This window comes from Mastigoproctus giganteus, chromosome 12 (assembly GCF_048544385.1).
Source record: "Mastigoproctus giganteus isolate SK-2022 chromosome 12, ASM4854438v1, whole genome shotgun sequence".
Taxonomy (NCBI): Eukaryota; Metazoa; Arthropoda; class Arachnida; order Uropygi; family Thelyphonidae; genus Mastigoproctus; species Mastigoproctus giganteus.
In genome coordinates, this window is record NC_143586.1 from 178,943,798 (window position 1) to 178,971,274 (window position 27,477).

The 27,477-nt window shown below is 39.1% G+C and overlaps 1 protein-coding gene across 2 annotated transcripts in view; it reads right to left on the reverse strand.

Moving 5' to 3' along the window:
* ptc (protein patched) overlaps positions 1-26,311 on the reverse strand; it is a 396,675-nt gene extending 370,364 nt beyond the window's left edge. For both annotated transcript variants that reach the window (XM_090385655.1, XM_090385656.1), the window contains exon 1: positions 25,938-26,311. In XM_090385655.1, the coding sequence (XP_090241781.1) occupies positions 25,938-26,078 (141 nt within the window). In that variant the 5' untranslated portion in view covers positions 26,079-26,311. The remainder of the gene's footprint in view (positions 1-25,937) is intronic.
* Positions 26,312-27,477: the final 1,166 nt, after the last annotated feature.

Consider the following 27,477-nt stretch of genomic DNA (forward strand, 5'->3'; position numbering starts at 1 on the left):
GCACAATTGCATGCCCCCCCACCTCCTAAGGACCCATTTTTCACTACTCTGAAAACTGAAATGACTATGCGTAACAACTGTGTAGTACTGCACATTTGTTATGATACTCTAGTGTTTTTTAAACTTCAATTGTCATTTTTCAGCCAATCTGCCTAATTTTTTTAGATCCTGTTGTAGTGGCACATAGCCATTAACCACCCTGCCAACCTTTGTATCATCTGCAAACTTGGACATACCATCTCACTTGCTTTCATCAATAGCATTAATAAATATGGAAACAAATACATATCTGCCCTGTACCAAAAACCCTTGGGGGACTCCACTAATATCAGTCCATGTGAAGAGCATTACAACATTAATAACCACTCTGTCTTCTACCATTCATCCATCTCTCCCTTTATCAATAGCAGTAACTTGCTCATAAGGAAACACTGCTTAATTTGTACAGCAGTCATATGTGCAACAGTATCAGCAGCTTTCCTGGTATATGATATCAAAATAATTGTTTGCATCATTTGCCATTGCACCATAATATCCAATCAAATTCGTGAGACAAGATTTCCCAATTCACAAACCCATGTTGTGTCTCACAATCAGGGTGACTTTTGACTCCAAACATACTCTCATGATTATGGCTAATGGCTTGTTTAGACCCCCTGTTACTGCTTCCCTATATTTTTATTTTATTTTTTTAGATAGATATATAATTTTTTTTATTCATTCTTTTTTATTATTTTACTTCAATGTATACAATTGAGATCCTTTTATTTTGGAATTTGAAACATACATAAGATAGTTACTTGAATAGCTGAAAACATTCAGTTGACAATGAAGTATGCATTCAAAGTAAAACATGGTTTTTCAGTGTTAACCATTTTTTTTTTTTGTAAACTTGAATTTTATCCTTGCTGTTGAGCATTTGAAGGCTGATTAATCTTTACAGGCATCTGTATGCACACTAAGTCTGTTCCTGAGCCATCTCTCAAGTGCCACTTAACATTCAGTTGTAGAGGTGGGTAAAACGTCTTCACATCAATCACAGCTCTATAGGTGTATTGTTGTCCTGCCACAAGGGGACACTGGACTCCGGAATTGACAAAGCCATTATTATTGTCTAGAGGAAACATTACACTCTTTCCCAAAATCACTGTCACAAACAGAAGTAACAGTTGGAGCATTGGTCAGTGATTAATAATTGAACTTATCACGTAGATTGTAATGTATGACAGTAATATTCATAGAGCTTTTAGAATCGGTGATTTGGCATAGACAGCTAGCGGTTTGTTTAGACCCCCTTTACTGCTTCCCTATATATTTTTTTTTTTTTTTTTTTATTTATTTTTTTTTTTTTATTAAAACGTGAACAGTAGATACATTTTCAACAACAACAACTACTGTATTTACATTCTATGTACAAAGCAAAAAGGAAAGATAAAGAAAAACTTTTTAGAAAGAAATACAAAGGTTTCAATATTTTAATTTCAGGAAATAAGAAAAAAACAGTTTCTTGGGGTTGGGTCGTTCTCCTGTTAAGTGTCACACGTTGAAAGTGATGGACTGTTCAGTGATGGTGAAGAGGTGACCGCCACTGTTCCATTCGCTGTTAAGATGATCCACAGTTTCTGGTCTTTTGCAGTGGAATTCGAGTAGGAGTCTGCTTTGCAACTTCCTCCGTAGGCTCCACTTCAGATGTTGCGCCGATGTGTCGACAGGTGGCACGTCATCACTGCTTCTTGTGTGCTTCAAGTAGAAGCTGTAAATGACGGCCTTGGCCGCAATGAATAGGAAGTTGCAGGTGGTGTGTGCTGTCTGCTCAGAGAGTGAAGTAGGTACCAGTAGTCCTCCGGAGTGTGGGCGTGGTTGCAGGCAAGCTTTGCTGCATCCAAAGCGTATTTGACGAGTTCCTTGTTCACAGGGCATGCCAGGTATATGTGTTCCAGGGTACCTGGGGTGGCGCAGAAGAGGCAGTAGTTTGAGGAGCGTAACCCGAAGATTTGTAGCTTGACTGGGGTGGGAAGGATGTTGTGCCACAGTCTCCACTGGATGTCTGCGTCCGATTTGGAACATTTCGTCCTGTACGGAAGGTTCCACTGAAAGTTTGATGGTGGCTTGTGGTGAGTGGAGAGGGGTGCAGGGACAGCTTGGCAGGTGGATGACTGGAAAATCGTGGTTGCATGGCGAGACATGATTAGCTGATAGACTTTTTTGGAGGGTGCAGGAGACAGAGGTACCGTGTCTTCTGGTGATGTGATGACGAAGGTTGGTGTAAGCGAGGATCCAGTGACATTTCCAATCCCTTTAGTTGTAGTGATGTCTGGAAGAGCTTGTGTGATCGCTGATTTTAGATGTATGTGTTGCTGCTTTGCATTAATGGTTTTAATGGGCAAATCTTCTGATCCTTTCCATTCAAGGCTTGGTGTCAGGAGGTCGCCTATGGTTCTTATTCCTGCCCAGTTCCACGTAGGGAAGAAGAGAATATCATCATTTGCAGGGTCTATTATTCTTTTATTGTAGAAGAGCGGTTCTGAAAGTATTCCGGGAAGGGATGTTCTCTCAAGATTATGGTGAAGGTTTAGCTTTTTCCAGCGGTATAGTGCGTCTTTATAAAACGGCGGTAGTTTGAGTGGTACTGGTGCCATGTCCATTCTCAATATTGTTGAAAGGGATAGTCCTCTAGTGGCTGTGGCTAGTAGTTTATCCGTAGTGTTGGATTGTGCGTATTTTGTTTGCAGCGTCTTAAGAAGAAAGGTGATCCGGAATGCTGTGATTTTGTCGTCTAAAGAGACCAACCCTTGACCCCCGTGAGTAAGTGGTTGGCTAAGTTTGGAGCAGGACATCCAGTTGGTTTTGTTCCAAAGGAAGCTTCGGATAGATGCCTGGATTTGGTGGAGGAAGTCAGCAGGTGGAGTGAGAATTTTGAAGGTGTGCCAGAGAACGCTTGCCGCCATATGATTGACCACAAGCACTCTCCCTCTCAGCGAAGATGTGGCGCACACGCTTCTCCATCTTCCGAGTACTTTGTTGAAACGACTCAGCAATTCGGGCCATTTTTTTTTTTTTTAGATATATAGATAGATAGATAGATAGATAGATAGATAGATCCCATCCTCCCTGGGTGCATTTTTATGTTTAGCTTCAACAATTTCTCTTCCACTTTCCTCTAAGTTATAAAAACATTTAGCTCCCTGTTATAGCTTGATAAACTTCTGGCATTCTCCCTTGTGATCCACCCATTCCTTTCAGTATTTATATAAGTAAAAAGTCTTTGCTGTTTTTCTTTGCATCCTTAGCCAAAGACTTGTCAATCTGCCTTAGCTTGCCTAACTTCCTTAGTAACTGTAACCACAGAGTAGTTTATATCTACCACAGGCTTCTATATTCTAAATGCCAAGTACTGCATATTGCTACACTCAGGGAGGTGGAGAATGAAAAAGACCTGGGAGTAATTGTGCAGTCAGAGGTGATTATACCTTTGTATAAGACAATGGTCAGGCCACACCTTGAGTACTGCATAAGTCTGGAGGCCTCATTTTAGGAAGGATGTAGAGTTGCTAGAACAAGTACAGAGAATGGCAACAAGATTGGTGAGAGGAACAAAGGGGTTACAAGGAGAGGCTTAAATTCTATCAGTCATTATATGGCACCTGCAAGGTGATATGATTGAGGTTTATAAGGCCTTGAATGGGTTGAGCAAGCTGAATTCTGATGAGATTCTTCTGCTTGCTCAGATTACGAACCTGAGGGGGGCATAAATTCAAATTGAGGAAAAACAGTTGTAGAACAGATGAGAGGAAATTTTCCTTTAGCCAGCAGGTGGTTAATTACTAGAACAAAAAACTTCCATCTTTGTAGAAGCTGATAGCTTAAATAAATTTAAGGAGGAACTGGACAAACTTTTAGAGAGAATGGATGTGTAAAGGGAGGTTTTTTTTTTTTTTTTTTTTGAACGATGCTGCGCAAGCTCATGCACTTGCCATCACATGCCTCCATTACTACTATGTGTCATTTTCTTTCCTTTTTTTATAAGGAGTGGAGGGGGATCAAAATACATAATGAACAACACAGAACTGTAAAATTTAGTTCTGTTCCAGCAAAAATAGAGTCAGGTGCTAATGAAGTAAAAGAGTAATTCAGAGCCTTGTCAATCAATTCGGCCTTGGAGAGAATGTGCAAGGTCATGGTGTAGAAGTTTTCTTGATGTCGTCTGTGCTTGTTAACAGGAGCGACTGTGTTTAAGGGATGAGATATACTTAAATAGATGAGGTGAAAGAATATTTGCTGATGCTATTGAGGCAGTGATCGGTGGATCGGAAAACGTCTAGCTTGGGGGAGGGTACACAGACTAATCAATTAAACTAGAGCCATGGAAGAGGCAAAGGTGATTGTTGCATACTTCTACTGGAACAAATAACACAGGCTGTGTTAGACAAAAAGAGTAAAAACATGTGCGTGTATACTTGCACATACACTAATGTTAGTAACGTTGTAAATAAATTTGAAGTACTAATTAAGCCAGCAAATGACATTACAGGGACAGCGAAGACATGGAGTCTCTCAAGTATACAAGAATTTAAATATGAGAATTAGAATAGGTATATGATGCAGAAAGCAAGTTCCATCAGCAAAAAAACCCACTCCATTTCAACCATCCATTCGCTCCAAAATTTTTTTTACAGTTCTTCTTTGAATTTATTCAAGCTGTCAACTTTCACAAAAGCATATGGAAGTTTGTTCCAGCAATAAACTACCAGCTGACTAAAGACAAATTTCTGTATATTTAATCTATAACTGTCTTTCCTCAACTTGTATTTATGCCTCCTCAGGGGGTGTAATCTGAGAAAGATGAAGAATCCCATTAGCAATGAAACTGCTCAAACCATTCAGGGGCTGATACACTCAATCAGATCACCTTGCAGGTGCCTAGTATTTAGATGCTGCAATTTGCAACTCTTAGGCCTTTCTTGGTAAGAGCACCCCTTTGTTCCCTCACCAACCTTGTTGCCCTTCTCTATACTTGTTCTAACAACTCTACATCCTTGTTAAAATGAGGCCTCCAGACCTGTACACAGTAATGGAGTGTCCTAAATACTGCATTATACAAAGGAATAATCACCTCCATATCCCTGCTAGCAAAATTATGTATATATTTAACAAAACCCATTGACCTGCTGTGGCTGCCTGTCTGCACTGCTCAGAAAACTTGATATCTGACTGCACAATTACCTCAAAAGCTTTTTCATTCTCTACTACCCTGAGTGTAGTACTACACAGTTGGTATGTTACTCTGGGGTTACTGCTATCCATATGCAATACTTTGCATTTGTCAATGTTAAATTTCAGCTGCCACCTCTCATCCCATCTGCTCAACTTTTCTAGATCCTGTTGCAGCAGTGTACCATCCTTACTGTCATTAATAACCCTACCAACCTTCGTTTCATCTGCAAACTTAGACATTAAGCCTAATATACCTTCATCAATATCATTGATAAATATACAAAACAATGGGAGCAACACAGACCACTGGGGAAACTCCACTAATATTACTCCACAAAGAGCAGTCCATTGATTATCACTCTGTCTTTTCCCATTTAACCATCCTTTTATCCATAGTAGTAACTTACCCTTAATGCCATACTTCGACTTGTTGCACGTGTCTTCCACGTGCAACAGTATCAAAAGTTTTCCTGAAATCCAAGTAAATGATATCAAAATTATTTTTTGCATCCAGTTCCTTTGTAACCACATCATAGTATCTAATCAAATTTGTCAGACAAGCCTTTCCCTTAACAATGCTGTGTCTGAATTATTGCTGCAGTCTTGTCTAGATGATCCTGCAATACATCTTTAACCAGTGACTCCATTATTTTACCCGAAACAGAAGTTAAACTAACTGGCCTGTAATTACTTGTGTCACCCCCTTCGATCCCTCCTCTGTGAATTGGGGATACATTTACACATCTCCAGTGAGTGGGGACCTCCACTAAGTCCAAGGATGCTCTCATAGTCATGGCTAAGTGTGTGCTTACTTCCTTTGCTGCCTCCTTTAATATAACTGGATAGATCCCATCCACTTCATGTGCCTTCCTTATGTTTACTTCAGCAATTCTCCTCCACTTTGCTCTGTTATTACAAATAATTTAGCTCCATTAGAGTTTGACAAGCTTCTCGCCTTCACTTCTCTACAGAATTCCTCATGTGAATGTAGATGATTACAAACTAGCTTATATCTACCATAGGCTTCTCTGTCACCTGATAATGCGTATGCATCCCATGCATTTTTCTTCTCTGCCACGAGTTTCATTAGTTCATCTGACATCTATTTGAGCCTAAACCCTGTACAGTATTTCTTAGTTGGTAGAAAAGTCTAGTAGCTTCCAAGATTAATTCTTGGAATTCTTCCCATTTAAAATTTACTGTTGGTAACATCATTATTTTGTCTGACTGTATAGAATTTAAAAACTGTCTGAGACCACTGTAGTCATCTTTATGAAATCAAAAATCCTTCTCTTTAGTCCTGATGGTAGTTACATTTAAGTATCCCACATCAGTACACTGTGATCACTGCCACCTAGTGATTCCTTTATCTGCAAATTATTAATGCATCAATACCATGTACACAGGAAGGCAGAGGATGTAGGGGTTATTGCTCTTAGATAAGAAGCAAATCCAGTCAACATAATTGAGCAGTTCAATGTTAAGTCAATTTTGTGTGATACAACCAGTGTTGACAGGAATTTGTGGATTGGTCACTCCACATAAGCAACACATTTTTAACTGACTACTGTTTTCCACAACAGAATGTTAGAGAGGCAAAAAGAGGAAGCAATACTCTTGTTCTGGTTATCAGCAGCAATTCTTCATGCATTAAGAATCTGCAACTAAAAGTCCCACTGGGTGGCAGCAATCACAGTACAATCCATTCCTGATACATACATAAGATACATTCCAGGACTTTTTACATAACTCAGGAATGACTAATAAAAAAATATTGCTACTATATCCCTGATATGACAAAATTACAAAAACCACATAATGCCCTCAGAAGAATGAAGAAAAATAGTTATATACCACAGTGGCAGATTAGGGTAGGAGCATCTGCCTCCCCTGTTGTTTTTTGGAGAATATACACCAATCATTTAATTTCCCTTTAGCTAAAAAAAAAAAAAAAAAAAAAAATTGTTAACAGAGGATTTTATCTATTTTTGCATTGTGGCTCAGTTATTTTCAACTGACTACAGTTGGCAACACTGATGCAATTGCCATTCTAGTTCCAGATGTCACGCAGTTTGGTCATATGTAATGTTTACTTCAAAGTAATTCAGACTTTAGCTGTGTACATGTCTGCCAGTCACTTTATCTTTGAGTGTCATTTGTTTTGTTCTGTGCATTATTTTGTCCCCCCCTACAAATGCCCCCCCCCCATTAAATTGAAGTAAACATTACATATGACCAGTTTGGTCATATGTAATGTTTACTTCAAAGTAATTCAGACTTTAGCTGTGTACATGTCTGCCAGTCACTTTATCTTTACCCCATTCATAAATGGGGATCAAAAGGTGACATTGGGTAATTACAGGCTTGTTAGCTTAATCAGTTTCAGGGGAAAATAATAGAGCCACTGGTTAGAAAAGTAATGTAGGACCATTTGAACAGGAATGCAATTATACTACAGTCACAGCATGAATTTGTTAAGGGTTGTCTTGTCTAACCAACCTGACAAGTTACTATGATACAGTGACCAAGGAATTGGTTACAAAAAAATAGTTCTGATATCATATACTTGGATTTCAGGAAAGCATTTGATACTGTTGCAAATAAGACTTCTGTACAAACTGGAGCAGTGTGGTATTACGGGCAAGTTACTGCTATGGATAAAAGGATGGTTAAATGGAAGAAGACAGAGTAGTTATCAGTGGGCACTAGTCTTAGTGGACTAATGTTAATAGTGGAGTCCCCCAAGATTCAGTGATGGGCCCACTGTTGCTTTCAACATTTATTAAATGATATTGATGAAGGCATATCAGACTTAATAGTAATAGTAACAGCAGCAGCAAATGATGCAAGAAAGCAAGCTTATATAGTATTATCCAAAATAAAAAATTCACCATTCCATACCCTCCAAGAATCTGTATAGTTCTCCCTTGAATTAATTCAAATCATCCACTTCCACAACAACAGATGGAAGCTTGTCCCGACAATCACCCACATGCTGGCCAAAGACAAACTTCCCCAAATCTTACCTGCAGCCATCCTTCAACTTGAATTTCTGCCCGCTTCATATAGTCTCAGCAAGTGGAAGAATACCATTAATATTCATCTTACTCAATCCATTCAAGGCTTTAAACACCTCAATCAGATCTTTCTGCAGGTGCCTTGTCTCGAGATGCTACAATTTGCAGAACTGAAGCCTTTCTAAGTAAGAGCACAATCTGTTCCCTTCGCCAATCTGGCTTCCCCTTCTGTGCACTCGTCCCAGCAGATCTATATCCTTCCTAAAGTGAGGCCTCCAGACCTGTATACAGATGGAGCCTAAACATGGCTTTATACAAAGAGATAATCATATTCTTATCCCTGCTAGCAAAGTTCTTGTATATTTTTGACAAAACCCACTGATCTGTCCTGGCAGCCTGTCTGCATAGCTCAGTAAACTTCATATCTGACTGAAAAATTACCACAGGTCTTTTTCATTCTCCAATACCCTGAGTGTAGTACCACACAGTTGATAAGGTATTCTGGAGTTACTGCTACCCATATGCAATACTCTTGAATTTGTCAATGTTAAGCTTCAATTGCCATTCCTCAGTTCACTTTTCTGTTCACTTCAACTGCCATTCCAAATTGATTGAGGTGTTTAAGGCTCTGAGAGGCATCAGTAAAATGAATGAGGCCAAAATTTTCACGATTATAAATGATGCTAGAACTAGGGGACATAAATTCAAGTTACAGGGGGAAATGTTTAGATTGGACTGCAGGAAGTTTTATTTTAGCCAGTGAGTTATAAATTACTGGAATAAGTTGCCTTCATGGGTGGTGGAGGCCAACAGTTTGGGGAAATTCAAAGGTCATCTGGATAGTACTTTCAGGTAAGGGAAGTGCATTGGATGATAGGTTTCATTTCCTTTTTATTTATTTTTTTATTTTATTAATTATTATTATTTATTTTTTTTTTTATCATTGTTTTGTTCGGATTTTTTTTTTTTTTTTGGCTGGTGCAGCATAAGCCATAGGCTTTCTTGCACCATGCGGCCATTACTAATACTAAATTCACTTCGTATTTCCTGAAAATTACAGTCTACAGAAGTTCAAGTCCAATGTCAACAAATATCATTTTTCATCTTCTCAACCTCCAACTCAAGCACAGTAATAAGTACTATAGGTTCTAATACCTCTCTAGTTTGGAGTTTGCATTAAAAAAAAAAAACCTTACCCAATTTTCCTAGATCTCTTTGCAGTAGCTCACCCTGATGTCTGTTAACCATCCTGCCAAACTTTGTATCATCTGCAAACTTAAATATCAAGCTTGATATACCTCCATCAATATTATTGATAAATATTGAAAACAACAATGGATCCAGCACTGAACCCTGGGGAACTCCACTTAACATTAGTCCATAAAGAGTGGTGCCCACTGATAACACTGTCTTCTTCCACTTAACCATAGCAGTAACTTGCCCTGGAGAAGGTAAAGAAAGCCTGCACGAGAAGCATGCAAAAGTTATATGAAATTTACCGGTAAAAGTACTTTGCCATAACGGCATTTTTATTGTTGCTCGGTCGGTAAACAGACAGTGGGTGTTATCAGTCAGGAGTAGAAATTGAAACCCTCCGGAAGTGGAGAAGGGTAACCTGACCTTTTTTTTTTCTTTAGAATCAATGGTGGACTAGTGGATAAACTGTTTATTAGGAGAGAGAAAAAAAAAAAAGACAAAGAAAGCCCACACAAGAAGCATGGCAAACTTCTAAAAAGTTTACCGGTGAAACTATGTTACGAACATTTTTTACGGCACCAGAACTTCCAATATGACTGTTTGTGATTCAATTAGTGATTCTAAAAAAAAAAAGAAAAAAAAAAAAGGGGGTTAGGTTATCCCCCCCACACACACCCCAGGAGGGTTTCAAGCTCCCGTAGGATTCAACTTCTACTCCTGACTGATAACACCCACCATCTGTTTACCAAGCGAGCAACAATACAAATGCCGTTATGGCAAAGTACTTTTACCGGTAAATTTCATATAACTTTTGCATGCTTCTCGTGCAGTCTTTCTTTACCTTAGTCCTTGCCCTTAATACTACATTGCTCCAGTTTGCACAGCCATCTTTTATGTACAACCCTATCAAAAGCTTTCCTGAAATCCAAGTATATAATATCAAAATTATTTTTTGCATCCATTTCTTTGGTCACTGCATCATAGTTATTTATCAATTTGGTTAGACAAGACTGCCCCTTGAAAAATACGTGTGGTGATTGCAGTATAATTGCATGTCTGTCTAAAAATTGTTTCGCATTACTCCTTTAACCAGTGAATCCTATATTTTCCTGGAACAGACATTAAGCTAATGGGACTGAAATTACTCATATCACCATCCGATTCCCTTTATGAATTGGGGATATATTTGCACATCTCCGGTCCATATAGGGACCTCCTGTGAGCCTAAGAATGCTCTTATAATTATGGCTCAGGGTTTGCTTTCCTCCTCTTAATATAATTGGATAGATTCCATTTGCCCCAGGTGTCTTTTTTATGTCCATTCTCAATTTTTCCTCCACTTTCCTTTCAATTATCAAAGTCATTTAGCTCCTCATTAGAGTTCAATAAACTTCTGGGATTTTCACTAAAGAATTCTCCTATGTGTGAATGCAGATGCAAACTACCTATTCAATTTGTTTGCATCCTGAGCAGGGTCATCAACAATTAATCCACAGACAGCAACTGGCCTAAGGTGTTTCCAACCTTCCTTCTATTGTTAACATAAGCATAGAAGTCGTATTTTTCTTTGCATTCTTTGCCAAAGACCTCATAATCTGCCTTATCTTGCCTAACCTGACTTGATTACAGACTAATTTATATCTATCTATCTTTATATCTTCCATATCACTTGATAATTTATATGCATCCCATACATCTTCTCTGCCATATGTCTCAATAGTTCGTCTGACATCCATTTAGGTCTAAACCCTGAACAGTATTTCTTTGTTGGTATGAAATGCCTAGTAGCTCCTTTGATTACTTCCCATCAGTTGGTTCAACTTCACAGATTTTAAAAATCTGTCTGAGACCCCTGTTGTCACCCTAATGCAGGCAAATGCCTTTCTCTTTACCCTTGACAGTAGTTATGTCTATTTAAATTCCACATTACTACACTGTGATCGTCACCACCCTGTGGGTCTGTTTCCTGCAGATTCTTTATGCGTTAAGTCATCACTGCTGATAACCAGATCAAGACTGTTGCTTCCAATTTTTGCGTCCCTAACATGCTGCTATAGAAAACAATCATCCAAGAAATACACAGAAGTCTTGCTAGTGTGTGTGAATGACTAACCCACAAATTCCATATACACCTCAATTAAGTTTCCTCTAAGGTGCTTACTTATCAAGCTAAGTAGCCCCACATATTCAGTCTTTCCTCGTGTGAACACCTTTCCCTATCTCACCAGATGTACAATCCATCTTTCAACCCTTTAAAAAAGTTTTTTTTGCTTTTTTTTAAAATGGTCTCCATATTTTAACACAGCATTCAAAGTGCAGTCTTACAACTGCCTAATACAGGGAGGTTAGAACCTCCATCTCTATAACAATGTTTCATAAATCACTGATAGGACACCGTCTATGCTCTGAGAACATGTCCAACAGTATCATAACTCTGAAATCCCTTTCTTCCTCAGCTAATTAGTTCAATTCCACAAAGTGTACAAATTATTTTGGGGTTGCTATTCCCAAGGCGAAAGCAAATGAATATAAAACACCATTATGCCTGGCATTTGTGGATTATTTGGTTGGTTTAGTTTTTTTTTTTTTTAGGAACATTAGCAACTAAGGCCATATTGCTCTAGGATATGCGGTAGTCATTCCCTGACCTTTCTGCATCCTCCGTATTTGGTGGTCACGGGCTTGAACCTCGGTCTAATCAAGAAGCGTGTGCTACGCACTGCTGCTCCTGCCCACCTAGCTATGGAGGCACCTATTTGTGGATTATGAAAAAGCATTTGACTCCATACAGCATAAGGTAATATTTCGGGAACAGGAAAGACGAGGCATAGATACCCTATATATTATGAATTTGAATAAAATATACAAGAACGCTACCTGCTTTATTAGACTAGACAAAGATAGTAACAAATTTAAAATTGAGAAAGGAGTTCGATGAGGAGACAATATCTCAGAAGTTTTTTTACTGTGGCCCTCGAGGAAGCTTTCAGAAGATTAGACTGGTCGCAGAAAGGAGTCAATGTGAATGGAGAGTACCTAAACCAATTACGATTTGCAGATGACATTGTGGTCGTAAGCCACGATCTCAAAGAATTAGAGGTTATGCAGATTAGTAAGGATTTTGGACTAATGATGAATATGGTTAAAACAAAAGTAATGATATACAAGTATGCCATAAAAAAAGGGATATAATGATTGAAGGAGCAGTAATTGAAAAGGTAGAATCATATACTTATCTATGACAAGTCATCAACTGTAATAATGATAAATGGCTGGAAGTCAGAGAAGAATAAATTTTGGATGGATAGCATTCAGGAAATATAGTCACATACTGAGGAGCAATATCCCAATTTGTCCGAAATGTAAAATAATGAACCAATGTATACTACCCACCATAACTTATGGAAGTGAATATTGGGCACTCACCAAAAGAATGGAAGAAATGCTGAGAACTACACAGTGAAGAATAGAATGAATTATATTGGGAATCGCTGTTCGATAAGAAGAGAAACACATGGATTAGGCAGCAAACTCAACTAAAGGAAATTCTTATCAAAACTAAAAATGGTCTTGGGCAGGACACAGAGCTCGAAGACATGATGACAGATGGACTAAGAGAAAAACCGAATGGTACCCAAGAGGAGCTAGAAGAAAACCTGGAAGACAACGATGGAGATGGACAGATGAAATTTATGAGTTTGTGGATAGTAAATGGATGGCCATGGCACAAAACAGAAGGAACTGGAAAGTTGCTGGAGAGGCCTTCATCCTGCAGTGGATTGAAAATGCCTGGTGATGATTCCGAAGGTGCAAGACCTTGCATTTTGCTGCATTAATATATATATTAACACACACACACACACACACACACACACACACACACACACACACACACGGTGATTCACTACCAGTGCGACAAACTTGCAGGAGGTGTAGGGGGCACAAAGACGAATCAGAATCACATAGCATTGCAGGTTCCGAAATGCCTTTGTCATGCAGTAGAGGACGTTGAACGGGAGGTCGCGTGAACAGCGATCCTGCTGGAAGTCAGCATTTGCGAACCGGTTCCCGAGGCAGTAGGATGGACGAGTATTCAAACGTTGCACTGGCCGACATGCACCTCACGCATGGAGCTGCGGACTGTAACGGGCACGCCGCTGCGCTTGTACCAGGAACATTTCCCGCACAGGCGTGCTCCTCATCATACGATTTTCGCACGTGTGCACAGAAGGTTACGTGAGACTGGTTGTTTCACGAGGGGTACCATGAATCGAGAGCGAATGAAGAGGACGCCAGACAATGAGGAGAATGTCCTACGTCTTGCAGAAGGCAATCCGAGTACTCGAGCGATAGGCCAACGATTGGGCATTTCCCAATCCACTGTATGGAGGATACTGTCAACAAACGAAATGAGTTCTACCATCTGCAACGCGTCCAATCATTGGAGCCTGCGGATTATCCACTCCAGAGGACTTTTGCTACTTGGTTTCTTCAACAGAAATGGTTCGGAAATGCTCACTTCCAGCGGGATCGCTGTTCACGTGACCTCCCGTTCAACGTCCTCTACCACATAACGAAGGCATTTCAGACCCTGCAATGCTATGTGATTCCGATTCATCTTTGTGCCCCCTACACCTGCTGCAAGTTTGTCGCACTGGTAGTGAATCACCCTGTGTGTGTGTGTGTGTGTGTGTGTGTGTATACATACATATATACATACATATATACACACACACACACACACACACACACACACAGTTGCTATTTTCTGATCAACCCTGAAGTAACTTTGTTTGGTGCTGATCATTAACTATTGTACCAATCCTGACATCAACTGTAAATTTTGGCATCATGCCCTCTATCCCTTCAATGTTATTTAAGAAAATCAAAAACAACAGTGATCCCAGTAACAATCCATGGGGAGCCCCTACTTATCACTCCCTTGCAGTTCCAAGGAGGTGTTTCAGAGCTCTTGTGAGAAGCCAAGCTAAATGCTTCCATGAAATACACATAAACAATGTTAATTCTATAAAGTTTCAATAAATTTAAGGAAAGATTAGACAAATTGAGTTGGTGGATTTTTGGCTGCTGTAAAGAAAGGGATAAGTAATTTTAATTTTTACCATATTCTTCATTAATTAACATAGTACATTATGTTTTACAGAGATATTAAACAGGCTTAGTAGCGTTTGTTAGCTTCTTATTTTCAATTTAACCAGCGATTTTTGGAAGTTACGACTCCCGGTGTTGGCGCCAACATTGTTGAACTAGCTGCCATATTGCAGTCGATAAGAAATAGCTTAACGTATATATATCTCGAACTGATAGCGTAAGGTATAAAGTAAAACTAGATAGCATAATACGAAGCACTGTATTAGGAATCTGTTAGTTTATTATAGTATTATCAATTAATCAAAAATAATATTAATCTCATTAAAATCCATTGTTAATTGAATTGTAATTAAACGGAAATCATGACCCAGACTAGAGATGCGAAGCAAAGATCAGACTAGCGAAAGTGCTGTGCCTTGGAGAGAAATGAAGGGGAGCAATTCTCCAATGCATCACAGTCTCAAAAAAACGTGCGAAATGTGAAATATTTGCTTGGAAGCTACTGGGCTTTACATACAACTAAGAAATATTGTTCAAGGTTTAGGCCCTAATGGATGTCAGATGAACTAATGAGACATATGGCAGAGAAGAAAAATGCATGGGATACATACAAATTAACACGTGACACAGAAGCCTATGATAGATACAAGTTGATCTGTAACCAAGTTACAAAGGAGGTTAGGCAGATTACGAGAAATCTTTGGCAAGTGATGTAAAGAAAAACAGCAAAGAGTTCTTTACTTATGTAAACTCTAGAAGGAAGGGGATAAATCAGATTGGTCCACTTGATATCGATGAGTCAACTGTCGATGATCCTGCTCAGGTCGCTAACAGACTAAATGAATATTTTGCACCGACATTCACACATGAGGAATTATTCAGCGAGGGGAATGCCAGAGGTGTATTCAACTCTGGCAGTAAGCTAGAGAATCTTGTAATAACTGAGAGTAAAGCGAAGGAGAAATTGTTGAAGATAAACACAAGAAAGGTGCCTGGGGTGGATGGGATCTATCCAGTTATATTAAAGGAGGCAGCAAAGGAAGTAAGCAAACCCTTAGCCATAATTATGAGAGCTTCCTTGGACTCAGGGGAGGTACCCATAGACTGGAAATGTGCAAATGTGACCCCAATTCACAAAGGAGGATCAAAGGCTGACACAAGTAATTATAGACCTGTGAGCTTAACATCTCTTCCAGGAAAATTAATGGAGGCACCGGTTAAAGAAGCACTGCAGATCATTTAGACAAGACTTCAGTTATAGCTTGGACACAGCATGGTTTTGTTAAGGGGAAGTCTTGCCTGACCAATTTGATTGGATACTATGATGCAATCACAAAAGAACTGGATGCAGGGAATAGCTTTGATATTATATACTTGGATCTTAGAAAGGCTTTTGATACTGTTGCACATGGAAGACTGCTACACAAATTGGAGCAGTGTGACATTGGAGGCAATTTGCTGCTATGGATAAAGGGGTGGTTGAGGGGGAGAAGACAGAGAGTTGTAATCAATGGACACTGCTCATCGTGGACTAATGTTATTAGTGGAGTCCCTCAGGGCTCAGTGTTGGGTCCATTATTGTTTTATGTATTTATAAATGATATTGATGATGGTATATCAAGCTTAATGTCCTAGTTTGCAGACGATACGAAGGTTGGCAGAGTTGTCAAGGACACTACTGACACTATGCTGCTGCAACAGGATCTGGAAAGGTTGAGCAGATGGGCTGAGAGGTGGCAAATGAAGTTTAACATTGACAAATGTCAAGTACTACATATAGGAAACAGCAACCCCAGAGCAACGTATCAACTCTGTGGTACTACACTGACAGTGGTAGAGAATGAAAGGGACCTGGGGGTCGTTGTGCAGGCAGATATGAAGTTCTCTGAGCAGTGCAGACGGGCTGCAAGAGTAGCTCATGGTGTATTGTCAATGATATATAGGAATTTTTCTAGCAGGGATAAGGAGGTGATTATTCCCTTGTATAAGGCAATGGTCGGGCCACACCTAGAGTACTGTATACAGGCCTGGGGGCCTCATTTCAAGAAGGATGTAGAGCTGCTGGAACGAGTACAGAGAAGGTGAACAAGATTAGTGAATGGAACAAAGGGGTGCTCTTATGAAGAAAGGCTTAAGTTTTGCAAATTACAGTGTCTGGAGACTAGGCACCAGCGAGGTGATCTTATAGAGGTGTATAAAGCCTTGAATGGTTTGAGCATGCTCAATGCTGATGGGATTCTTCCTCTTGCTCAGAATAATCACCTGATAGGGCATAAATTCAAATTGAGGAAAGACAGATGTAGAATAGACGTGTGGAAATTTGCCTTTAGCCAGTGGGCGATTGGTTGGTGGATCAGACTTCCATCCCTTGTTGTGGAAGTTGATAGCCTAAATAAGTTTAAGGCTCAGCTAGACAGGTATATCGAACGAACAGAGGGGTGAAGTGGAAGTGGTTATTTTTTATTTATTTATTTTTTTTTGGTTGATGCTGCATAAGCTTGCTTTCTTGCATCAAATGCCTCTACTAATAACTACTTTTTCATTAGCAATTCTTCTTGCCTCCTGCTGAACCATCTTTGTGGACACAGGAATTCCAATTGCCCTTCAATCCATATCTTCAATTCTCTCTCTAAATCAGGTCATTTTGCTGACTTGCCTCTAATGGCCTTCTTCTGCCGTGGCGTTTTCAGTAGGGTTTCTTCTTCCCGTAGCCAGTCTGATTGTTTTCTCAGTTGGAGAGAGGACAAAACTTACATTCAGCAGCACGATTTCCATTGACTTTTGCAAAATGGATCACTTTTAACTTGAATTCAGCACTGTACGAAAATCTTTTCTGAGCCATTTCTGGGCAGAACGTGGCAAAACGTAACCTAATAGATTGGTAACAAGTGCGAAACAATAAGCGCAAAGACAACAAGCACGAAAAAGCGGGAAATGCAAGTAAAAAAAAATCTACAACCACTGTATAAGACGCACCCAGTTTTTAGATCCCAAATTTTTCGAAAAAAAGGTGCGTCTTATAGATGGGGAAATACGGCAATTCTTCAACAAGTACAACTTCTGCCAGGGGCAAAAGTAGATGACATTGTAGAGCAGATATCATCTTTTAAGATGTAAGGCGATATTGTTGTGCACATTGGCACTAATGATATTAAGAGTAGGAAATTAAGGACTTATTTAACTACTAGGCACTGCTGGGAAAAAAGATGCAAGTTAGGACTGAATTTGAAAGTGTTGAAAATAGCAGCCTTAGAGAGATTGTGCAGGGTCAATGGGGTTGAATTTTTCCTCAGCATAGTCTGTGCCTGTTAACAGAGTATCTTTATAGTGCTGGAATACATTAATTATATTTGCTGATGGTATCAAAGCGGTGATAGGTGGGTCAGAAAACTGCTAGCTTGGGGAGGATATATAGACTAATAGATTAACTGGGAGAGGTGAAAGTGATTCTTGCACTGCTTCTATTAGAACATGCAGCAGCCTGGAAAGCAAGGTGTCAGGGATTTCGATCCATGCTCTGGCTCATCATGGATCAAGTAAATACATGGACTATGTTAGAGTAACTAACAGTAAGAACATGTATTTATACTTACATGTATGCTAATGCTAGGTGCATCATAAATAAATTAAGTACTGATTAAGTCATCAAATACATATTTCTGCTATGGATAGCAGGAATATGGTGGTGTTGCTCTGACATAAGTGATGCTGAATTTGAATAATGGAAGTACAATGTATACAGGAAAGAAAGGCAGGAGAGGAAGTGGGGAGGGTTATGCTCATAGTTAAAAAGCATATTAAATCTAAGGCAGTGCATCAAGTGTAGCGCTGAGTCAGTTTGGTGTGACATAAGCACTTATAAAACTGAAAATGTGTAGGAGTATGCTATAGGCCTAATGACTGTGATGAGTATACCAAACAGCTATATGAAGAAATAGAATGGGCCAGTAAATCAAATTGTCTTATAATGAGGGATTTTTAGCTTTTCCTTTATTTTACCTTTCCCGATGTTGAATGGAATTTGTGGATCGGTCACTTACACACTACCAAAACTTTTGTAGCTTTCCTGGATTACTATTTTCTATAGCTGCATGTTAGAAAGGCACAAAGAAGAGGAAATACCCTTGATCTGGTTATCAGCAACAATTCTTCAACCATTAAGAATCTGCAGGTAAAAGAACACACTGGATGGCAGTGATCACAGTGTACTAATGTAGAATTTAATTAAAGACATAACTACTGTCAAGGGTATAAAGGGAAAGGCTTTTGCAAGGGCAACTGCAGTGGTCTCAGTTTTTAAATTCTATGCAGTGGAAGCAACTGATGATATTACTAACAGTAAATTCTAAACAGAAAGCATTCATAAGTAATCATAGAAGATACTAGGCTTTTCATACATTAGCAAAGGCACATGATGCAAGAAAGCAAGCAAGCTTATATAGCATCATACAAGGGGGGGGGAGAATCTTATTTCACCCATCCACTTGCTCCAAATGTTTGTCAACTTCTGCCTTGAATCTATTTAAGCTATCAACTTCTACAACGACAGATGGAGTTTTGCTCCAGCAAACGACCACCCGCTGGCTAAAGACAAACTTCCGCACATATATCCTACAACTGTCTTTCCTCAATTTGAATTTATGCCCTCTCAGGCATTTATTCTGATGAAGAGGAAGAATCCCATCAGCACTGAGCATGCTCACACCATTCAAGGCTTTATACACCTCAATCAGATTACCTCACAGGTGCCTAGTCTCCAGACACTGTAATCTGCAAAATTTAAGCCATTCTTCGTAAGAGCAACCCTTTGTTCCATTCACTAATCTTGTTGCCCTTCTCTGTACTCATTCCAACAGCTCTACATCCTTCTTAAAATGAGGCCTGCACACTTGTATACAGTACTCAAGGTGTGACCTGACCGTTGACTTATACAAGGGGATAATCACCTCCTTATTCCTACTAGAAAAATTCCTGTATATCATTGACAAGACACCATGGGCTACTCTTGCAGACCATCTGCACTGCTCAGAAAATTTCATATCTCCAAGGTCCTTTTCATTCTTTACCATTGTCAATGTTGTACCACAAAGTTGATATGTTACTCTGGGATTACTGCTTCCCATATATAGTACTTTACATTTGTCAATGTTAAACTTCATTTGCCACCTCTCAGCCCATCTGCTCAACTTCTATAGATCCTGTTGCAGCAGTGTACTGTCATTAGTGTCGTTAACAACCCTGCCAACCTGCGTATCGTCTGTAAACTTGGACATTAAGCCTGATATACCATCATCAATATCATTTATAAATACAGAAACCAACAATGGACTGAACACTGAACCCTGAGGGACTCCACTAATAAATTTAGTCCACAAAGAGCAGTGTCCATTGATTACCACTCTCTGTCTTCTCACACTCAACCATCCCTTCATCCATAGCAGCAATTTGCCTCCAATCCCACACTGCTCCATTTTGTGCAGCAGTCTTCCATGTGCAACAGTATCAAAGGCTTTTCTAAGATTGTTGTTATTTGGTTTTTAGGAGCATTAGCAACTAAGGCCATATTACTCCGGGGATATGGGTGGTCATTTGCTGACCTTTTTGCATCCTCCGTATTTGGTGGCTCACGGGCTTGAACCTCAGTCTAATCAAGAAGCATGTGCTACGCACTGCTGCTCCTGCCCATGGAGGCCCCTGCTTTTCTAAGATCCAAATATATGACATCAAAGTTATTCTTTGCATCCCGTTCCTTTGTGACTACATCATAGTATCCAATCAAATTAGTCAGAGAAAAATTCCCCTTAAAAAACCCATGCTGTGTCCAAGCTATAACTGAAGTCTTGTCTAGATGACTCTGCAACGCTTCTTTAACCAGTGCCTTGATTAATTTCCCTGGAACAGAAGCTAAACTAACAGGTCTGTAATTATCTGTCTCCCCCTTTGATCCTCCTTTGTGGATTAGGGTCACATTTGAATATCTCCAGTCCATGGGTATCTTTTGGAACCTATGGACTGGAGATATGTAAATATCTCCAGTCAACATTTGCATATCTACCGAGTCCAGGGAAGCTCTCATAATTATGGCTAAGAGTTTGCTTACTTCCTTTGCTGCCTCTAATATAACTGGATAGATTCCATCCACCCCAGGTGCCTTTCTTGTGTTTATCTTCAACAATTTCTCCTCCACTTTCCTCTCAGTTATTACAAGATTATCTAGTTTACTGCCAGAGTTGAATACACCTCTGGCATTCCCCTCCCTGAATAACTCCTCATGTGTGAATGTCGATGCAAAATATTCATTTAGTTTGTTATCTACCTGAGCAGGATCATCGACAGTTGAACCATCGATATCAAGTGGACCAATCTGATTCATCCCCTTCCTTCCTTCTAGAGTTTACATAAGTAAAGAACTCTTTGCTGTTTTTCTTTGCATCCTTTGCCAAAGATTTCTCGTAATCTGCCTAACCTCCTTTGTAACTTGGTTACAGATCAGCTTATATCAATCATAGGCTTCTGTGTCACATGTTAATTTATATGTATCCCGTGCATTTTTCTTCTGTCAATTTGTTCATCTGACACCCATTTAGGCCTAAATCTTGAACAATATTTCTTTGTTGGTATGAAAAGCCTAGTAGCTTCCAAGATTAATTCTTTGAATGCTTCCCATTTTGAATTTGCTGTTGGTAACATCAATTGGTTCCACCGTACAGAATTTAAATACGGTCTCAGACCACTGCAATCACCTTTACGAAAGCAAAAAGCCTTCCCTTTATCCTTGATGGTAGTTACCTCTGAGTAAATCCCACTTCAGCACACTGTGATCACTGCCACCTAGTGGTTCCTTTATCTACTGATTCTTGATGCATGTAGTATCATTACAGATAATCAGATCAAGAGTATTACTCCCTCTAGTTGCCTCCCGAACATGCTGATGTAGAAAACAATCATCCAATAAATCTACAAAAGCCTTGCTAGTGTGTGAGTGACCAACTCACAAATTCAGTCAATATCCGGGAAATTAAAATTTCCCATTATAAGACACTAATTTACTGGCCCACTATTTCTCTGCACAATTGCTCATTATACTCATCAGATTCATTAGGCCTCTAATACACACCTACTCTCATTTTTCCTTTCCCAGTGCTTATGTCACACCAAACAAACTCAACATTGCATTGTCCACCAACATCAATTGGATGCACTTCCTTATTAGATACCAATGAAAAAGTACTGTTCAAGGCTTACACGTAATGGATGACAGATGAAATGTGACTTGTAGCAGAGAAGATTTATGCATGGAATACATAAATTATCAGATGATATAGAAGCCTATATTATATATAAACTAGCCTGTAAGCAAGTCACAAAGGAGGTTAGGCAAGCTAAGGCAGATGAGAAGTCTTTGGCAAAGAAAAGCAGAACAGACTTCTTTATTTACATCAACAGTAGAAAGAAGGGACTGAATAACATTGATCCACTTGATGTTGAATGTTTAACTGTTGATGATCTGCCAAGGTTGCTGAGCAAGCTGATAGATATTTTGCATCTACATTCATGAGTGAGGAGTTCTTTAGGGAGAGGAATTCCAGAAATAATAGGGAGCTAAATGCTTTTGTTAAAACAGAAGAAAAGAAACTGTTGAAGTTTAACATAAAAAGGTGTCTTTCTTAAATTATATTAAGGGAAGCAGCAATGGAGGTAAGCAAATCTTAGCCATAATTAATTAATTGAGCATCTTTGGATCCAGGGGAGGACCCTATGGATTGGAAGTGTGAGTGTATCCCAATTCATAAAAGGAAATCGAAAGGTGACATGAGTAATTACAGACGTGTTATCTTGACCTGTTCAGAGAAAATAATTGAATCTCTGATTAAAGAAGTAATACAGGATCATCTACATAGGAATGTAATTATACTGTAATCACACTACATGCAGAAAATAATTTGGACATCATATATTTCGATTTCAAGAAAGCTGCTCCAGAGATTAATGGACTCGCCTCTTCATGGACACCGAACTCTGCAGCCTCTACGTGGAAGAAGACAAAGTAGTTATCAATGGGCACTACTTTTGTCTATTATTATTAGTGCAGTTCCCAGGGTTCAGTGCTAGGTCAATTATTTTCTATATTTGATAATGATACTGATGAAAGTATATCATGCTTAATGACTAAGTTTGCAGATGACATAAAGGTTGGCAGGATTAATGACATTACTCAAGGTAAGCCAATTGCTGATCAAAACAAGATCTGATATGTTAGACAGATGGGGTGAGAAATGCAGATAAAGGCTTGAACATTAACAAATGCATTGTACTACATACAGGTAGCATATTATATCAGATTAACAAACAAACAGTGTGATACTATTCACGGGGCGCTCCGTAGCCAGGTGGGCAGAAGCAGCAGTGCTTAGCACACGCTTCTTGATGTAGACCGGGGTTCGAGCCTGTGACCACCAAATACGAAGGATGCGGAAGGTCAGGGAATGACCACTGCATATCCCCAGCAGGATAAAGGGTGAGGGTTGGCATCAGGAAGGGCATCCGGCCGTAAAAAAATTGCATGCCAAAACAATAAAAAAAAAAAAACCCACACTGACCCCACATATAATGGGAAAAAGCGAGGATAAAAAAAAAGTGCAATACTATTCACTATAGTGGAAAATGAAAACAACCTGAGGGTACTCCATATTTGTGCAGATATGAAGTTCTCCGAACAATGCAGACAGGCTGCCAGGACAGCTCATGGGGGTTTTGTTTGTGATATATAGGATATTTGATAGCAGGGACAAGGAAGTGCCTTATACTCCACTGTATAAGGCAATAGTAAGGCCACATGTCCACTACTGCATACAGATCCGGAGGCTCATTTTAGGAAGGATGTAGATCTGCTAAAATGGGAAGAAGGGCAACAAGATGGGTGAAGGGAACAAAAGGATGGTCTTACGAAGATCTTTAGTTCTCCAAATATTGTAGGGCCTGGAAATTCTTAGCCATAATCGTTTCTGAGGTATTTAAGGCTTCAAATGGATTGAGCAAGACAGTGCTGATGGCATTCTTCCTGTTGTTCAGACTACACACGAGGGGGGCATAAATTCAAACAGGAGCACGATGATTGCAAAATAGATGTGCAGAAGTTTGCCCTCAGCTAGTGTGTGGGTGATGATTTTTGAAAGAAACTTCAATCTGTTGTTGTGCAAGTGAGTAATTTGAATAAATTCAATATAGAAATAGACAAATTATTGGAAGGGATGGACAGGTAATGTGTGGGTTTATTTATTTATTATTTTTTGCCTCTTATGCCATTACTGTTACTAATAATACATCCTAAAATGAGGTTTCCAAACCATTTAAATTGTGCACTAGATATGTCAGCATTTTTTACCCCCACAAAGTGGAAGGCAAAATTGTAACAGACAATGACGGGTTACTTTAATGTTATACATAATTAATTTACTAACCAATAACTAAACAATAGTAAATAAATGAATAATATTTCATTATATTTTTTGAAATGTTTTTTTGTTATATTATTATGGTAAAACAATAAATAAATAGAAAAATAATGATACTTTGCAGATGGTAGGCAGGGTAGTTAATGACAGCAATCAAAGCATACTATTATGGCAAGACGTAGAAAAATTAAAATGGGCTGAGAAGTAGAAATAAAAGTAGTAACTGCACAATAACATAACAATTATGCGGTAATGTAATTATGTAACATTACCAATTGTGCAATAATATACTCAAAGTGTTGGAAACTGAAAGAGACTGGATTGGACTGTATTTACCCAGGGATAAATACAGTGCAACATGAAGTTCTTTGAGCAGTGGAGACAGGCTACTAGAACAGTTCATGGCATTCGCTCACTGATATACACACAACTCTGCAAACAGGGATGTGGTTATTCCATTGTATGAGGCAATACTTAGGCTGCATCTTCAGTACTCCATACAGGTTTGGAAGGCTCATTTTAAGAAATGAAGTGTATCTTTTGGAAAGGGTGTAGAGAAGAGCAAATAGGTATATATCATGCCTAAACACTTCCCACATTAGCACAGGCATATGATGCAAGAAAGCAAGCATCATTACCCCAGGTATGTGCAATTTTTTTTCCTGGTTGATAGTATATAAGTTAGCTTACTTGAATCATTTGCCAATACAAATACCTGTCCAACTGCTCCAGTATTTTATCAAGTTTCTCCTAAAATTTATTACATCTGTCCACTTCCACAACAAAGATGCAAGTTTCTTCCAACAATCAAGTACATTTGGTCTAAATACAAACTCCTGCACATCTATCCTGCAATCATCCTTCCTCAATTTAAAATGATGTCCTCTCGTGTGTTGTCTGAGCAAAAGGAAGGATGCCAATTAGCATTTGGCTCTCGATAAATTCATAGGCTGAAACAGATCAATAAGATCTTCGTGCAGATGCCTAGTCTTCTACTGTAGTTTAAACAATATCCATTGATAATACTCTGTCTTCTCCCACTCAACCATTCCTTTATTCACAGGAGTAGCAACTTACCCTTAATGCCTCATTGCTCCAATTTTCACAGCAGTCTTATGTGGAACAGTGTTAAGCCATTTTCCAAAAATTTAAGTATATGATATGAAATTGGTGAAGGGGAAAGGAGTTTTTTTTTTTTTCCCTGCTCATGCTGTATAAGTTTGCTTTCTTGCATCATTTGCCACTACTAATACCTTCCTTCGTATGAGCATGGAATTAGAATCTACTTATAGCAGTTGATCGCTTTCCCCTCCACTTGAACCCCCATCCATGACTTAATTGTGTGATGTGTTATCCTTTGTTGGATGTTTGCGTTCGTCCACAAAACAAGCAATACTGCTTGTTTTGAGATATATATATATATATATAGTGTGTGTGTAAATAAAAAAAAAATTAACTAATTCATTTTACCACCTGCTGTTCAATGTATTTTAAATACTTGGAGAATTACACGAAAGTGTCGAGGTTGGTTGTAATTATATGAAGGAATAAAATAAATACATAAAAAATAGATTATATGGATTCAAATAAACTACATTGCAAGCCACTTTTGCACTCACTAAAAACAGTTATTTTATATAATATGCACTTATTGGATAAGAAAAATACGTGTAATGCTGTCGATATTTTTTTTTAAACTCATTGAGTGAAACAACGAAAGACTTAAAATTCGTTTTAAAAATTTTGCGAGTACGAAACGCATAAAATAATTTTAATGAAACGATTTCTTATCCAAACAGTTTCACAAATGTGGTTACAGTAGGAAAGGAAGGTTAGGGGTTTTCCTTCTTCAACAACTGAAGAAGGAAAATCTGTTGAAGTGGGAGTAAGCCTAACGTCAGCCGTGTAAGCGTACTACACTCGTATTTATTTATTTATTTACCTTGTTTATCTGAGTTAAGGCGACTGAAGCATCGGTCCAGCTAGTCCGAGTGAGAAGATCGCAGTCGGGTCGAAGAGATGCCCTTTTCTGTGGAACACTGGTTCCCTGAAACGAAGCGAATGGAGGTGTCATTGGGATCATGCTGCTTGATCTGAAGCCATGTTGTACGTCCAGCAAGCCCACGGCCAAAGCGAGGGTGAAGCTGGGCGAACAGAATGCGATCCGAACGAGTTCTCACAGTTTAATACACACCACTGCCGATCTGCGGGCGTAGCACGGCCCAATATCCATGTTTAATGCTTCGTAAATCGCGACGGATGAAAATAATTGCGCTCTCTCCAGCACACCGAGCACCACGCGTACCGAGCCATGGAACTTCAACTAACTGAAAAGCCTCGACGTAGGCATTTGCATCGCACGCCCCTCCTTTACTACGGACCGACGGAAGATGGATGACACGACACCAACGATTCCTATTGGCCGTCGCGTTTTCACATCCCACTGTTAACATTGAACCTTGCATTAGTAGTAGCCGGGCAACGGCTCACTACTACAGGGAAGACCACACACGTCGAGGGGGCACGCAAGGAAATACTCAATCTGGCCCAAATATGTGCTAGCAGTTAGCAAACGGGCAAAAACAGGGTTATGAAAGGAAAATAACGTTCGGGATAACACTAGAAGCAGCGAGGGTGCGTACGTTTTACAACCCCCTCCAACTTATTATCAAGAGGCTGTGTAACAAAAGTTTTGTTGAACTTAGCCAGCCAAGTCGCTTATTTTAGATAAAAACAAAGATATCCGGTCAAATTTTAAAAAGGACATTATATCGCAAAACAGCTGCAGCAATGGTAGTGGCATACGGAGTTAGAAAGCTCAGATAAAAGTGATATCTTTTTAAAGTATTTGTAAAGTGAAATTGTAACATGGCAATGCATTTTATATTCTGATATTGCAAATCAAGGAGGGGGGAAAGCATTATGTACTAAACGTACCCCGCCTTCATCCCAGGTATAACTTCCCTGTTATATATATATATATAAAATATCAATGGCGACCTGGAGTCCACAGCCGCACGCAGAAAAATCTACTTGGGTGGCCTCGTTCGTGATGTCACGTGGTCACGAGCTTCGTTTTTTATTTATTTACTTTTTTTTTTTTTCCTATTTTCTTTTTTTTTTTAACCCTCTCCACTAATCATGAAGTTTGAGCACTTAGGCCTGTTTATTATGAGGCACAGAGTAAGATATTACTACTCTGTGTTGTGAGGAAAGATCCTAAAGTCAGCATATCACAGAAACACATATATATATTATATATATAAATATATATTCTTAAGCAAAACGTAAGATATTAATTAAAAAACGTTTTCTGCTAAAAAAGAAAGTTTCATTCATTTATTGATTGTGATTAATACTCAGTACAAATCGAACAAAGAGCAGCATACACAAGTGGGGTTCGTGGCTGAACATAATACTGGGGTAACCGAAGACGAAAAAATAAAATAAAAAAGCTGTGCAAGAAGAAGATGCAGTATACC